This window comes from Aptenodytes patagonicus, chromosome 3, assembly GCF_965638725.1.
Source record: "Aptenodytes patagonicus chromosome 3, bAptPat1.pri.cur, whole genome shotgun sequence".
Taxonomy (NCBI): Eukaryota; Metazoa; Chordata; class Aves; order Sphenisciformes; family Spheniscidae; genus Aptenodytes; species Aptenodytes patagonicus.
This window is the reverse complement of record NC_134951.1, coordinates 55,305,544-55,320,232: the sequence shown is the minus strand read 5'-3', so window position 1 is coordinate 55,320,232 and position 14,689 is coordinate 55,305,544. Positions and strand designations below refer to the sequence as shown.

Sequence of the window (14,689 nt, the reverse complement as noted above, 5' to 3'; positions counted from 1 at the left end):
TTCAGTTAGGCACCTAACTTTTGACAGCTGATTAGGTAAGATAAAGCCTATTCTTACAGCTGTAGCTAGTCCTTGGCGAATTAACAAAAAACTTGTTAAAGCACACTGCATTGCTGTGTATCATACCACACTTAAAGGTTGCATCTGTATACAACTGGTCCAGGCTAGTACTTCTTATGTAAAGATCTGATGGAAGGTTTGCATGTCCAGAAACTTGTCTAGTTTTCCAACTGTATCAGTCGGTCTAACGAAAGATACTGCCTCACTTACTGCTTCAAATCTCACTTCCTGCATAACGCGTATGCAATTCATAAACAAAATTCACCCTGGAAAAGCAGCTCTTCCCTGCTTGTCACTGCAACAGGTACGCCAGTTGCCTTCTTAGTAAGCATCTGTGGTTTTTACCATTAACTATCTGCTCTCTTCGAATGCATTACTGAAGACCTGTTTTGTGAAAACATTTTTGCTGGACAAATAAGAACAATCAGCACCTTTAATTCATTCTTTAAATGTATGCATCTCTCTGCCAGTACAGCTTGTCTGGATGATTTATTAAGGAGCCACTTTCTCTTATGATTCTGTATTGGCTTTAATTGCTCCTACATAGATTCTATGATTCTATATATTTTGTCCAATAGTGAATAAAAGAGAACATGAGGATCATTTCATTTTTGTTTGCTGGTGCCCTTGTGGAAAAAAAGTTTTAAAATTTCTTAGTTACAACTATATTGAAACAGAGATCCTCTAAAATTAAATATAAGTTGTTTCCTTGCAACATTTTCAGTCAACAAGGTGTCAGCATTATCAGGGACAACTTAGACATTTGAAAAGCCTGAGTGGCTGGAGTCAGTGTTTGGAGTTCTCCAGCAATCACCACTGGGAATCTTGTGCCCCGCAATAGGGACACGACACTGCTCTGCTGCTGCTGTAACATTTCCACATAACTAAAGCAGAGGTGCAAAACTCAGAATTAGGTTCGCTTTCTAGCTCTGCCAGAGACTTGCTGGTAGGCTCGAACAAGTAACTTAAAAGTCATTCTTAAGTTCCCTATCTATTCCTTTCTCGCATCTTGTCTGTTTGTTTATACTCAGGTTTTTCACTACTGTTTTCCTTATTCAGTGGCTAGCAAGATGCCAAAACATCACCTGATGCCTCTAAAAACTAATTTACCACACAGGAAATCATAGAGTAGCAGTACTAAAAAATTTGAGTGAAATTAGCTGTTATTTTTTAATCTTTTTTTGAACTCTTAAGTTCAAATCAGAAATGTTGCAGAACTATTGAATAAAAAAAAAAACTAAATCTGTGAATTAGAAAGGTGCTTTATTTTAAAGAATTTCATGAAATCATGTTTTTCTTTCACTTATATACTAGACATGTTTTGAGTGGGGAATACAGCATTATTACAACACAAGGAAAAAAGAGAACAGGAGAGGGTTTACAGTGACAACTACATTGTTTTCCTCCAGGTTACTGTGAAACTGAATAATGGAATCAGGGATTTTTCAACTTCAGTGACACTGAAACAGAGTCTCTGCGATGGCAGGTGGCACCGAATTGCAGGTCAGTAAAACACGATCATCCCCTAAGTAAGGTGACAGAGCCCAGTTCTCCCTCCCCAGATAGCCATCTCCATGGGCTAGTGCACCAGGAATGGGGTCATATTTTCAGTTCTTCCTTTTCACCTGTCAAGACACAAGTTTGTGTGAAAGACACGGTTGTATTTGTCCCTCAGATATAGGAACTGCAGAGCTTCCTGGGAGCACAAGCACAAGTTCCTACAAAGAACAAGCAAAGATGGAAGCTCCTTGTTCAAAGAACACAAGACAGCCTAGCTGAAATGCTGGCAACCTTTCCTAAGACGTATACCAGATGATATTCTTCTTTTCCCAATTAGAGGTTAAATAAGTTGGTAGAATGTAGTAGGCACAAGTATATGCTGCCCTTAAAGGTCAAATAACAAGACAGATCTGGGGAGCCCCTGCCTCACACAGAGAGATGTCTACAGTCAGGATTTTGCCTCTGTGCCAGCCAGTCATCCTTTTTTCCTGGGTTTGAAAGTCAAAAAGTACTTCTAAACCTCAGGTACTTTGAACTCCCTTACCTTCCTGTCCAGATGCTCGCTTGGGATGTCTCCCAGTGTCACATCCAGAAGAGATCTGAGCGTGCACCCTTTCCCCATGCATTCTGTTTTCCTTCTGAAGGAAACCCAGGCACACAAGCAAGGAGGAAACCTCACTGCATTCTAGTACGTCCCCTATTGGGAATGATTTGGCAAACAGTTTTTCTAAGCCACATGCCATTGTATGCTTATACCCTGCAGCCTAAACACAGCTGCCAGCAATCAAGAGCCCCACGCAAAAGCACCCTTGCTCCCACACTGTATCTTCCATTGGCGGTGCTCTGTGCCAGAATCTGCCCACATAGTGTCACTGATGGCTCATACCCAATCTAGCAAACACTAAATCAAACTACTCAGATCAAACAGATAACTCCTGTCTGTCATAGAAAACTCACATGCTACTTCTTACAATCTTCTTGATCCCTACTCCTTCTCCTTTCAGTTATTAGAGACGCTAATGTGGTGCAGCTGGATGTAGACTCTGAAGTCAACCATGTGGTAGGGCCACTAAATCCAAAGGCAACTGACCACAGGGAGCCAGTGTTTATTGGAGGTGTACCAGGTAAGTTTTTGGCAGCTTTGTGGTACATTGTTCTCAGATTTCAACATGGTTTCCAGAGAAAGCATAGAGACTTAGTTTTCATTTCAAAAAAGAACAAAACGTATCTCACGTGAACAACCTGGTAAAATTCAAAGGCTCAAGAGCTGATCAGAAATGTTCTGCCTCAAGTTCTCCAAGAAAAAAGTGCTGCTTCATTGAAATTAAAACATTCAGAGTTGCTAGAGGGTCAGGTATAGACTCAGTAGGGAAGTCAGCTAGCTAGAAAAAAAATTGCTTTTCCACTTTACTTTCCAGTATGGGCTTACTGTTTCTTTAAGAAATGAGTGATTTATTTATTTATGGGATTGGAAACTCACTGTCACTGTAACTGGAGTCTCAAGGTTTTGTTGCTGGTAGGCTTCTTCCTCTTCTTCAAGCAATGGTGTCTTTGAACACAAGACAAAACATGAAGATTCTTTTTCTGACTAGTGATTTCTATTGCACAGATGTCTGCTAATGTGAATTTGTGACTCACAGACCATCTGTGTAGTGTGGGCCAAGATTACTACATTTACTTCCCTTATTCAACATACAGAGCTACTCTGTTGGGGTTCATATACAAACGGTAATCAACACTACATGATTCAATTTTTAAGTCATCTCCTGTATATTTCTCATTGAAAACATGCAGCATTATTTCTCTGTGCCTTGCCTGTCAATCATGAACAGCTCTAACTACAACATTTATTATATTGCTTATCTTGGATTAGTGGCTTGAGTGTGTGATGTTCTCAACCATCCCACACTACCAGGAGAAAAAATGAGCCTGAAGGGAATAATAAAATCTATGGGCAAATGCCTGTTCACCCTTTAAATCTAAACTGGAATTTTATTAGGACAGAGCTTTTCCCAGAGAGGTAATATAAAGTGGTAATTGCAAATGGTGTTCTGCTTCATAATAGAGCCTTCTATTTCTACATTAATTATAGAATACTAAAGCAATGCCATACATTGGCTCTATAATGCTATTATCACCCTGGCACAGAAAAATCTTACAATGAACTTCACGACAACAAACAAGATACAATACTAACTGATACCATGTAAATATAGTAAACTAAATGCAAACTAACAAATCAGACACAGATGACGTTACATGTAATGTTAAAAGAAATTACAAACACGCACCCTAGGATTCATCTACTCTGTTACTTAAAAGAAAATGCAGTTGTCAAAAAATGCAAGATTGGGCCTCTATTGACTATGTAATATCAAGAGTTTTATATAAATGTAGATAACTCCCCATACCTACTCCAATGGCCTCTAGAACACTGGCAGTAGGCCAGTGTCGTGGTTTAACCTCAGTCGGCAACTGAGCACCACGCAGACGCTCGCTCACTCCCCCCACCCGGTGGGATGGGGGAGAGAATTGGAAGAGCACAAGTGAGAAAACCTCGTGGGTTGAGATAAAAACAGTTTAATAATTGAAATAAAATGATAATAATAATAATATGATAATAATAATAATAATATGATAATAATAATACACAAAGCGAGTGATGCACAGTACAATTGCTCACCACCTGCCAACCGATGCCCAGCCAGTCCCCGAGCAGCGGCCCCCCCGGCCAGCTTTCCCCAGTTTATGTACTGAGCATGACGTCCCATGGTATGGAATGTCCCTTTGGCCAGTTTGGGTCAGCTGTCCTGGCTGTGCCCCCTCCCAGCTTCTTGTGCACCTCCAGCCTTCTCAGTCGGTAGAGCATGGAAAACTAGAAAGTCCTTGGCTAGTGTAAGCACTGCTCAGCAACAACTAAAACATCGGTGCGTTGTCAACTTTGTTCTCATCCTAAATCCAAAACACAGCACTGTACCAGCTACTAGAAAGGAAATTAACTCTATCCCAGCTGAAACCAGGACAGCCAGACATTTTAAAAGTCCACTGCTAAGAAAAAAAGGAGGGTAATTGTCATAGGCGATTCCCTTCTGAGGGGAACAGAGGGCCCGATATGCCAACCAGACCCGTCCCACAGGGAAGTCTGCTGCCTCCCTGGGGCCCGGGTCAGAGACATCACTAGGAAGCTGCCTGGTTTGATACGGCCTTCTGATTACTACCCGCTGCTGCTTATACAGGCTGGCAGTGATGAGGTTGCAGAGAGAAGTCCTGCAGTGATCAAAAGGGACTTCAGGGCACTGGGGCAACTGGTTGAAGGATCGGGAGCGCAGGTAGTGTTTTCCTCTATCCCTACAGTGGCAGGGAAGGATACTGAAAGGAGCAGGAAAACACACCTGATCAACGCGTGGCTCAGGGGCTGGTGCCATCGGAAGAATTTTGGTTTTTTTGATCATGGGGAGGTTTACACGGCACCGGGCCTGCTGGTGACAGATGGAGTTCAGCTGTCTCACAGGGGAAAAAGGATCATGGCTCATGAATTGGCAGGGCTCATCAAGAGGGCTTTAAACTAGGTTTGAAGGGGGAAGGGGATAAAACCAGGCTCGCTAGAGATGAGCCTAGGGGTGGTGTGCCGATGCCGGGGGCGAAATCGATAGCCCAGCTCAAGTGCATATACACCAATGCACGCAGCATGGGCGGCAAGCAGGAGGAGCTGGAAGCCATTGTGCAGCGGGAGAGATATGACTTAGTCGCCATCACAGAAACATGGTGGGGTGACTCTCATGACTGGAGTGCTGCAATGGATGGCTATAGACTCCTCAGAAGGGACAGGCGAGGAAGGAGAGGCGGTGGGGTGGCCCTGTATGTTAGGGAGTGTTTCGATTGTCTAGAGCTCAACGATTGTGATGATGATACGGTTAAGTGTCTATGGGTAAGGATGAGGGGGAAGGCCAACGAGGCAGATATCCTGCTGGGAGTCTGTTATAGACCACCCAACCAGGATGAAGGGGCAGATGAAGCGTTCTATAAGCGGCTGGCAGAAGTCTCTCAATCGCTAGCCCTTGTTCTCGTGGGGGACTTCAACTTCCCGGATGTCTGCTGGAAATACAACACGGCAGAGAGGAAGCAGTCTAGGAGGTTCCTGGAGTGTGTGGAAGACAACTTCCTGACGCAGCTGGTAACTGAGCCTACCAGGGGAGGTGCCTCGCTTGACCTGCTGTTTACTAACAGAGAAGGACTGGTGGGAGATGTGGTGGTGGGAGGCCGTCTTGGGCTTAGCGACCATGAAATGATAGAATTCTCGCTTCTTGGTGAAGTAAGGAGGGGGGGCAGCAAAACCACAACCATGGACTTCCGGAGGACGGACTTTGGCCTGTTCAGGACGTTGGTTGAGAGAGTCCCGTGGGAGACGGTCCTGAAGGGCAAAGGGGTCCAGGAAGGCTGGACGTTCTTCAAGAAGGAAGTCTTAAAGGCGCAGGAGCAGGCTGTCCCTGTACGCCAGAAGAACGGGCGGGGAAGACGACCGGCCTGGCTGAACGGGGAGCTCTTGCTGGGACTCAGGAAAAAAGGAGAGTTTACCGCTTGTGGAAGAAGGGGCAGGCGACTCAAGAAGAGTACAGGGATCTCGTTAGGTCGTGCAGAGAAGAAATGAGAAAGGCAAAAGCCCAGCTAGAACGCAATCTGGCTGCTGTCGTTAAAGACAGTTTTTACAAACTAATGACAAGAAGAGAGCCAAGGAAAATCTCCATCCTTTATTGGATGCAGGGGGGAACATTGTCACCAAGGATGAGGAGAAGGCTGAGGTACTCAATGCCTTCTTTGCCTCAGTCTTTAATAGTCAGACCAGTTATCCTCAGGGTACTCGGCCCCCGAGCTGGAAGACAGGGACGGCGAGCAGGATAAACCCCCCATAATCCAAGAGGAAGCAGTCAATGACCTGCTACGCCACCTGGATGCTCACAAGTCTATGGGGCCGGATGGGATCCACCCGAGAGTGCTGAGGGAGCTGGCGGAGGTGCTCGCCAAGCTGCTTTCCATCATTTATCAGCAGTCCTGGTTAACGGGGGAGGTCCCGGACGACTGGAGGCTTGCCAATGTGACGCCCATCCACAAGAAGGGCCGGAAGGAGGATCCGGGGAACTACAGGCCTGTCAGTCTGACCTCGGTGCCGGGGAAGATTATGGAGTGGTTCATCTTGAGGGCGCTCACAAGGCATGAGCGGGACAACCAGGGGATCCAGCCTAGCCAGCACGGATTCATGAAAGGCAGGTCCTGCCTGACCAACCTAATCTCCTTCTATGACCAGGTGACCCGCCTAGTGGATGAGGGAAAGGCTGTGGATGTGGTCTACCTGGACTTCAGTAAGGCCTTTGACACCATCTCCCACAGCATTCTCCTCGAGAAGCTGGCGGCTCACAGCTTAGACAGGTGGACTCTGCGCTGGGTCAAAAACTGGCTGGACAGCCGGGCCCAGAGAGTTGTGGTGAATGGAGTCAAATCCAGTTGGCGGCCGGTCACGAGCGGTGTTCCCCAGGGCTCAGTACTGGGGCCGGTCTTGTTCAATATCTTTATCGATGATCTGGATGAGGGGATTGAGTGCACCCTCAGTAAGTTTGCAGACGACACCAAGTTGGGTGGGAGCGTTGACCTGCTCGAGGGTAGGAAGGCTCTGCAGAGGGACCTGGACAGGCTGGATCGATGGGCCCAGACCAATTGTATGAGGTTCAACAAGGCCAAGTGCCGAGTCCTGCACTTCGGCCACAACAACCCCATGCAGCGCTACAGGCTTGGGGAAGAGTGGCTGGAAAGCTGCCCAGCAGAGAAGGACCTGGGGGTGCTGGTCGACAGCCGGCTGAACATGAGCCGGCAGTGTGCCCAGGCGGCCAAGAAGGCCAATGGCATCCTGGCCTGTATCAGAAAGAGTGTGGCCAGCAGGAGTAGGGAAGTGATCGTCCCCCTGTACTCGGCCCTGGTGAGGCCGCACCTCGAATACTGTGTTCAGTTTTGGGCCCCTCGCTACAAGAAGGACGTTGAGGTGCTGGAGCGTGTGCAGAGAAGGGCAACGAGGCTGGTGAGGGGTCTGGAGAACAAGTCTTCTGAGGAGCGGCTGAGGGAACTGGGGTTGTTTAGCCTGGAGAAAAGGAGGCTGAGGGGAGACCTCATCGCTCTCTACAACTACCTGAAAGGAGGTTGTAGCGAGGTGGGTGTTGGTCTTTTCTCCGAAGTAACTAGTGACAGGACGAGAGGAAATGGCCTCAAGTTGTGCCAGGGGAGGTTTAGATTGGACGTGAGGAAAAATGTCTTTACTGAAAGAGTGGTTAAACATTGGAAGAGGCTGCCCAGGGAAGTGGTGGAGTCCCCATCCCTGGAAGTATTTAAAAGACGAGTAGATGAGGCACTTAGGGACATGGTTTAGTGGACATGGTGGTGTTGGGTTGACGGTTGGACTCGATGATCTTAGAGGTCTTTTCCAACCTCAATGATTCTATGATTCTATGATTTAAAAGACCCATAGAAGGTTCAGCAGAGCTGCAGTTAGTAGCAAATTGAAAAGATTCTGCCACCAAACTGATTATTTTGGTCATCGTGAGCTCTAATTTTTCTTTTTTTTTTTAAATCTGCTTCTTCCAGAGTCTCTGCTAACATCCAGCCTGACTACACGCAACTCCTTCATTGGCTGCATTCGTAATTTCATGATTGATGAAAAACCAGTGAGTTTTAGTAAAGCAGCTTTGGTTAGCGGTGCTGTAAGCATCAACACATGTCCAGCAGTCTGACAGTGCACTGTATTAATCCTGTAAAGTTCCTTAGACCACAGAAAGAAAAATAGAACAAAAGAAACCATGTTCATCGAGAGAAGAAGAATGAAAATATCAAGGATCCATCTACAGAAAGCAGTATGTTTAAGGGTCACTTCTAATGTTTATGTGCAAACAAAAATCACTGAAGAATGAAAGGCTGTTGCTTCTGCACTTCTCTTACTATACCACAAGAGTGAGCTTTACCATTTCTTATAGTGTATGTGTGGCCAGTCTGTTACATGAAAATGTGAGATTATAAAAGAAATGAAAATTATATTAAATATGTTACTTTCAAGATAGATCCTCTACATCATTTCATTCCATACCTTAGGTCACCCTTTGTTTTGCAGGAAAAGATCTGCTAATGCACATTAAAGAATAAAGCTAGATAATAGACTTACCTCGCAAATAACTGTGTTCAAAGGGGTTTTTCTTTAATTTTCCATTCAACTCATTCATATATTCCTCAATTAAAATGGGGGGCAGAGAGCATACCAATTATGTAAGCTTACAGACAATGAAAAACTAAAATTTTTATTCCACTTCTAGACTTCATGGATATGTTCTAGCACAATGTGAAGATAGGATGTATATCTTTTAAGACAGACACTTTATATAACTGATCACTTACCTAAACTAGGTAATTTTAGAGCAATACTTGCCTTACGTAGGAAGGGAGAGAAGAGAGAAAATTCAAAATTTCAATTTTTTTCTCTAAATTTTTAAATGCACTTACATACAAACACAGCACTGAATCCATAATCTGATTGTGATCTCATTTGCACTAACATAACACAAGTAAACACGAAACATAGAAAGCAGAATCATAGTCACAGTTTCAGGCAAACCCCTGATCACATAAAACCATCACTTCCTTGTGACACTGCTGCAGGACTTCAGTTTACAGCAGTAATCCTCAAACTAGGAACATGTTCCTGTGGAATGTATCCCAGAAGATATGCTGCTGCAGAGGAACTGGGGGTAAAATAGGAAGATGTAAACAGAAGGCAAAGGGCTGCAAATCTGAACTATGTTAAAACCATAGAAGGTAGATGGAAGTTAATACTAGGCTTTAGCTCACAGTAGGCTTGAACATCAGACACAACTCACTTGCAAAACTTAGTCTCTTCAGTGATAACCTACAAGGCATCAAAGCCATTTAGGCTTCTTTTCTATAAAGAGTAAACTACTGTTGACAGAAAGTTTTATGATTGCTGGGAAAATTATTGTTGGAACCAACTCAAAACACGACCAGCTGCAAAGCAGGAAAGGACAACACCCTCCAGACTAAAAATTAATAGGAGCTCATCTGGAAAACACACAAGTTACAATTGGAATCCAAAGATCTTGAATCTATGAACAGCTGGAGGAACCACCAGAATAAGATACACGTGTCAGCACTAATCAGTAGCTTCCCTACTACTCTCTCAGTAGGAAAAGGCTTTTGACAGATTGAAGTGGTCTTGGCTGACTCTGGGTAAAGAACTGCAAGCTGTGGACAGACTGGCACAGAGACTCTCTGGCAGCTGGGACCCCATCACTGCCTCTTCACTTGTCTCTAAAGTCCAGTGTTGGGTGGTGAGTGGATGAGAGAAGATAGTGTGGCTCCAGCAGCCACTGCCTCTCCTTCCACCAGCCTTGTCAGCTCTGCTCATGCTTTCAGCCCCATGCTTTCAGCCCCATGCCTGTTCTAACCGCCTTCTCCTGGACACGTCTCCCATTCTGTTCCCTGCAACTCTCAGGCAATACGCTCCCAGGACTGATTCCCTTCCCAACCGCACAGGGAGGCCCCCTACTTCTGGGAGTGGTATATAGCCCCCTCTTTTTGTCACTCCATAGCCCACTGTTCGTACTTCAGAAGCAAGCAGTAAGAGTAGCCCTCTGCAGTCTCTCTGAATCAAGCACATCATGGGTCCCCAAATTCAGCTGCCTTCAAATGCCATCTTTGTCTCGGATACCAAAACCAGTATGCCTGCTCAACTCTTTCCCGCTCCCAGCTACTACCCAGACTCTGAACAGAAAACATTTAGGGCTTTTGGTTTGGGAATTTTTTTATTATTGGGGTTGAGGGGGAATGTCCTCAGATCAGTGAGCTGGGTTCCCAGTGGGTACCAGAGGCCATGCATGGTGTCAGGGCTGTGCAGCTGGGAGCAGGGGTAAAAAAGGAAGTCTCTCTCCTTCCAGTGGCAGCGAGTTGTTAGATTGGCTCAATCAATCTCATGACACCACAACCTGACCTAAGCTTCCTCAGAGGCCCTGGTCTCCAAGACCCTATTGCTGGAAAGAACAGCAGATTCCCTGCTTAGATAGGTTTGTTACAAGTATTACTGAAATTCCTTTCAAGGTTGTCTGCAGCTGCTAAGCGGAGATAGCCAGGAATAGCATACGCTTGTGCCCCCTAAGAGCATCACAGTTTAGTGAATGCTGGTATTAAGTGGAGCATTATAAGTTAACTGGTACACGCATACTCAGAACGTTTTTCCATCTTACACCTCCTTCAAACTAAAGTATATTTTCTCATATCCACATCCAAGCTCTGTGAATAAACAATATTTTTCCTAGACATACTTCCTGCAATGAGATTTGGTTTTGTTCAGTGGATTTACATTTAAGAATTACTTTTCTGATTAATCAGTCCTTTGCATACTTTATATATGGAAAACTAAAAATACAGTAAAATAGTATGTGAATAAAAAACACATTAAAATTCACAAACTGCTACCATTCAATTTACTTCTCTTTACTATATCACCAGCTAATCAAACGCAGTAGTATTTGTGGCGGGTATCTTCCTCAGTTTCCCTTTCTAGGCCTCAGAGATGCAGGTTTTCCCTCTGCAGAACAGGGTTTCCAAAGAAAAATACTATAAACCAGAGGATACTTGCAGACTTGAGAGAGAGCAGAAAATAATGCAAATTTCCCTGCCTCCAACATCCACATGGACCTTGAAATTACCATTCCATATGCACCAAAGAAAGTCTGTATGTGGTGCATTACATTGCACACACCTCCGCGTTCATTTCAAAGCTCCTGGTGTTTAAGAGAAGGCAACTGCCTAAGCAGAAATCTTCCTAGAATTCAATTTGCCTTCTTTATCTATCTCAAAAGTTATAGCTCCAAAGTACAGAACTCTTAATCTACAAAGATTTGGGAAAAAACTCCAAGTTCTGAGGTACATTGTCAGATTGTCCATTTGCATTTTCAATATGAATATAACGATCTCAATTCTGCAGAAAGCCTACAAAAAAATGAGCACTGACCCTAAGGAGATTATACCTTTTCTCTGCCACCTTCAAGGTTTTAGTAAGTATTGTTATAGCCATTATCTAAATCAGGGCTACAACTACACTGTTGTTATATCATGGAATATTCTGAAATTTGACATTTGCATGGCTATATAAGAAAGAGTCCAATTTCAAGTTGAAAAACTCAACAAACTGCTTCAAAATAGAGTATTTAATTAGGATCTCTGGCCTGTCTATCTCTTATTTCTGAAGATCTGTAGAGATCTCCCATAGTTAAAGGTTCTTATCAACCTTTCCTTATCCTCAAGGATCAAGAGTATGGACAATAGCCTGAAAAGGAAAATGAAAGATGAAGGGTTACAGGTCTGACAATAATTCCTCAAAAGCCAGCCATTCTAAGTTTAAAAAAAAAAAAAAAAAAAAATCATATGTGAACTAAGCCCTGATATAAATCAAAGAATAACACTCGTTCAAATTCCAGTGTATTCTCCCTACAGGAGCATGTGGCCTAAATAATCAAATGACTGTCATTAAAAAGATGCTGAAAGCAGAGCACATATATTTAAGTTGTGATGTACATTTGGCTCTTGTTGTGGCTGGGATTTAAGGGTTATTCACAGGTTCACAGTGGTCCATGTCAACTCATTTCCTCTCAATAACATAGTAAGTTATTCCTACAATTCAATTATTCAATTCGTGTTCCAAAGCTGTGGAACGCTATTACTAGCGTTCAACAACAAAAAGTTATTGAGAAAATAAGGGTAAGAAACACACATTAGCATAATACCGTTGATTAAATGATTAACATAAGCAAAAAGTCCCTGAAGGGACCTTACTAGATTCATGCATTTATACTGTTGTAGATGAAGTACAGCTTCATCTACAACAAAACAGAAAGTCAGTGTGATTATTTCTTTCACACAGTTGAGCTGCCTGTGTCATTAAACCTCTGAGCACATGCATCAAGCCATACTGGTTATTACGCATCCACTTCCTGCCCTTGGTCCTCCTTTGGAAGCTAAAAAATATTCCCACATGAATATGAATCTCACTTGCATCTCTGATTCACAATGTTTCCACACTCAGTGACAATAATCACTTTACATTTGCCATCACAGACCTCCTAATAGCATACTGGAAGCCAAAACACAGGGTTTCTTGCTGCAATCTCGTGCTCAATGGAGCGAATCCCATTAAGCTGAATCTTGATGGGACACAGAACACAAAAACTACAGCCAACTGAAAGAACAACCAGAAAGTGTAGTTGACTACACAAGAAGAAAGCAAGCCAGATACAGTAATATTAAGAGATTTCTGTAGACTTTAAATTAAGCTTTAGAATGCTTACAAGCAATGTTGTACTGCTTTTAGCCTAAGTAAGGCCAAAAAGACATGTGAAGGGAAGACTTTAAGGACGTAACAGTAGGCAAGAAGTATAGAAACGGTTTCACACCTAGCAGCTACAACAGACCACAGCCTACAGGTTCGGACCAGTTCAGGTAACCGCAGGGAACAAAACTGAGTTATAGGTTACATCTAGTCTGTCCAGAGAGAGATGAGAAAGTCTAGCTGCTTTCCTGATTAATATTCATGTAGTTTATAAACTAATCACCAGTGTAAAAAGAAGTGTTTGAGGCAGTATTACTCTATTCATGCTAAACTTTCCACCTGCCTATAACACCGAAGCCATTGGTCCTTTGCAACTTCAAACATGAAGCTTGAGTAAGCCTGAGCCACTCATTACTTTTTCTTAAGAACAATACGGATTTCCACTAGATTGATTCTTCTCTTTCAATTGAGTTTTAAAAAATTAGTCTTGATATGTATTTCCTATATATAATGCATTACTGTTATTGTGTTTGCTACAATACATAGTTAATCTTTCCAGGAAAGTTTTTTAAAATAGTCATTTAGTATAACTTTAATTTTCCTGGGGGCTTATAATTGATCTACAGAATCCTAGGTCATGTCCAGGAGTCAGCACCATGGTTCCTCCAGAGCAAATAAAGGATTAAGATACACTGAACTTCAGATTTCTATTAAGAATTTCATTTAGCAAATTTTGTTTGCACACCACCACTAAAAATAATATATTTGGAAAAAGCATATTTTGTTGGATAGTTTTAGCCATAAAACCTAATGAACTGGGTTGCATGGAAGTACTTTTGTTCTCCCACAGGAAGCAGGAATGCCATCTGTGTCACAAGAGAGCTTTCTGCAAGCAACTGCTTTGCATATCACACGTTCTTCACATCATTTTGCAGCGTAGCTATGCTGTGGACCAGTCTTACCATGCTGAGACAATAGCATCTCTACATTTCTCTTCTCTCATTTTTAGTCCCAAAGTTGCTATGTTCAATACAGGCAAAAGCACCTCCTAATTGCACTGTGGATAATTATTTGCACAAGAAATATGAAACTGAGCTTAAAGAAAAATATAATTTGCAAGGCTGATCGGAGGGTACGTCATTACAGCATTTCCACATGACCATTTTCTCGTTTTAATTTGTATTTTCATATCATTTGGCACATTTCACACATCACTGAATAACGTACTTGGGGAAAATATGTATCACATATTTCTAGCCATAAAAGGTGATGACTGTATTGTATGGCAATATTTCTGTTCTCCCATAGGAAGACTTCATTTTAGGTCTTTGCCATGTCTCCTGTATTTGGGCTTTCGCAGGCCCCGTAGGCCGACAGGTCCACCCTCAAGACTGCACCGAGCTTCCGAGTACCTCACCACGTCCCCTATTCCCGTACTGCCAAACAGGAGAGCAGACACCTTGCCGCTCCCTCAGCCGCTCTCAGTGCACACTTATTCTTACACCGAACTTTGAATCTTACAGAAGCGGTCGCGGTCATCAGGATCAACACCCCAACGCCGCTCCCTCGGGCTGGTGGCCGTTGAGACCCGCCGGCCCCAGCCGAGCCCGCACGCCCGCCGCGCTGCACACGAAGCGCGGCCTCACGCACCCCCGCCCCCTAACGGAATGTTCCATCCGCGACGGGTAGGCGGCGAGCGCCCGCAGCTAAACCAACGGATGGCACGTTCCACCGCGGGAGGAAGGCGGGGGGAAAGAG

The 14,689-nt window shown here is 43.8% G+C and overlaps 1 protein-coding gene and 1 long non-coding RNA gene across 3 annotated transcripts in view; one reads left to right on the top strand and one right to left on the bottom strand.

Moving 5' to 3' along the window:
* The window catches only part of LAMA4 (laminin subunit alpha 4), a 110,380-nt gene extending 100,821 nt beyond the window's left edge, over positions 1-9,559 (top strand). For both annotated transcript variants that reach the window (XM_076333444.1, XM_076333445.1), the window contains exons 36-38: positions 1,470-1,563; positions 2,565-2,684; positions 8,188-9,559. In XM_076333444.1, coding sequence (XP_076189559.1) covers positions 1,470-1,563; positions 2,565-2,684; positions 8,188-8,333 — 360 coding nt within the window. In that variant the 3' untranslated portion in view covers positions 8,334-9,559. The remainder of the gene's footprint in view (positions 1-1,469; positions 1,564-2,564; positions 2,685-8,187) is intronic.
* The window catches only part of LOC143158041 (uncharacterized), a 47,408-nt gene extending 32,878 nt beyond the window's left edge, over positions 1-14,530 (bottom strand). Inside the window, exon 1 of the long non-coding RNA XR_012994898.1 lies at positions 14,453-14,530. This is a non-coding gene — a long non-coding RNA (uncharacterized LOC143158041). The remainder of the gene's footprint in view (positions 1-14,452) is intronic.
* Positions 14,531-14,689: the final 159 nt, after the last annotated feature.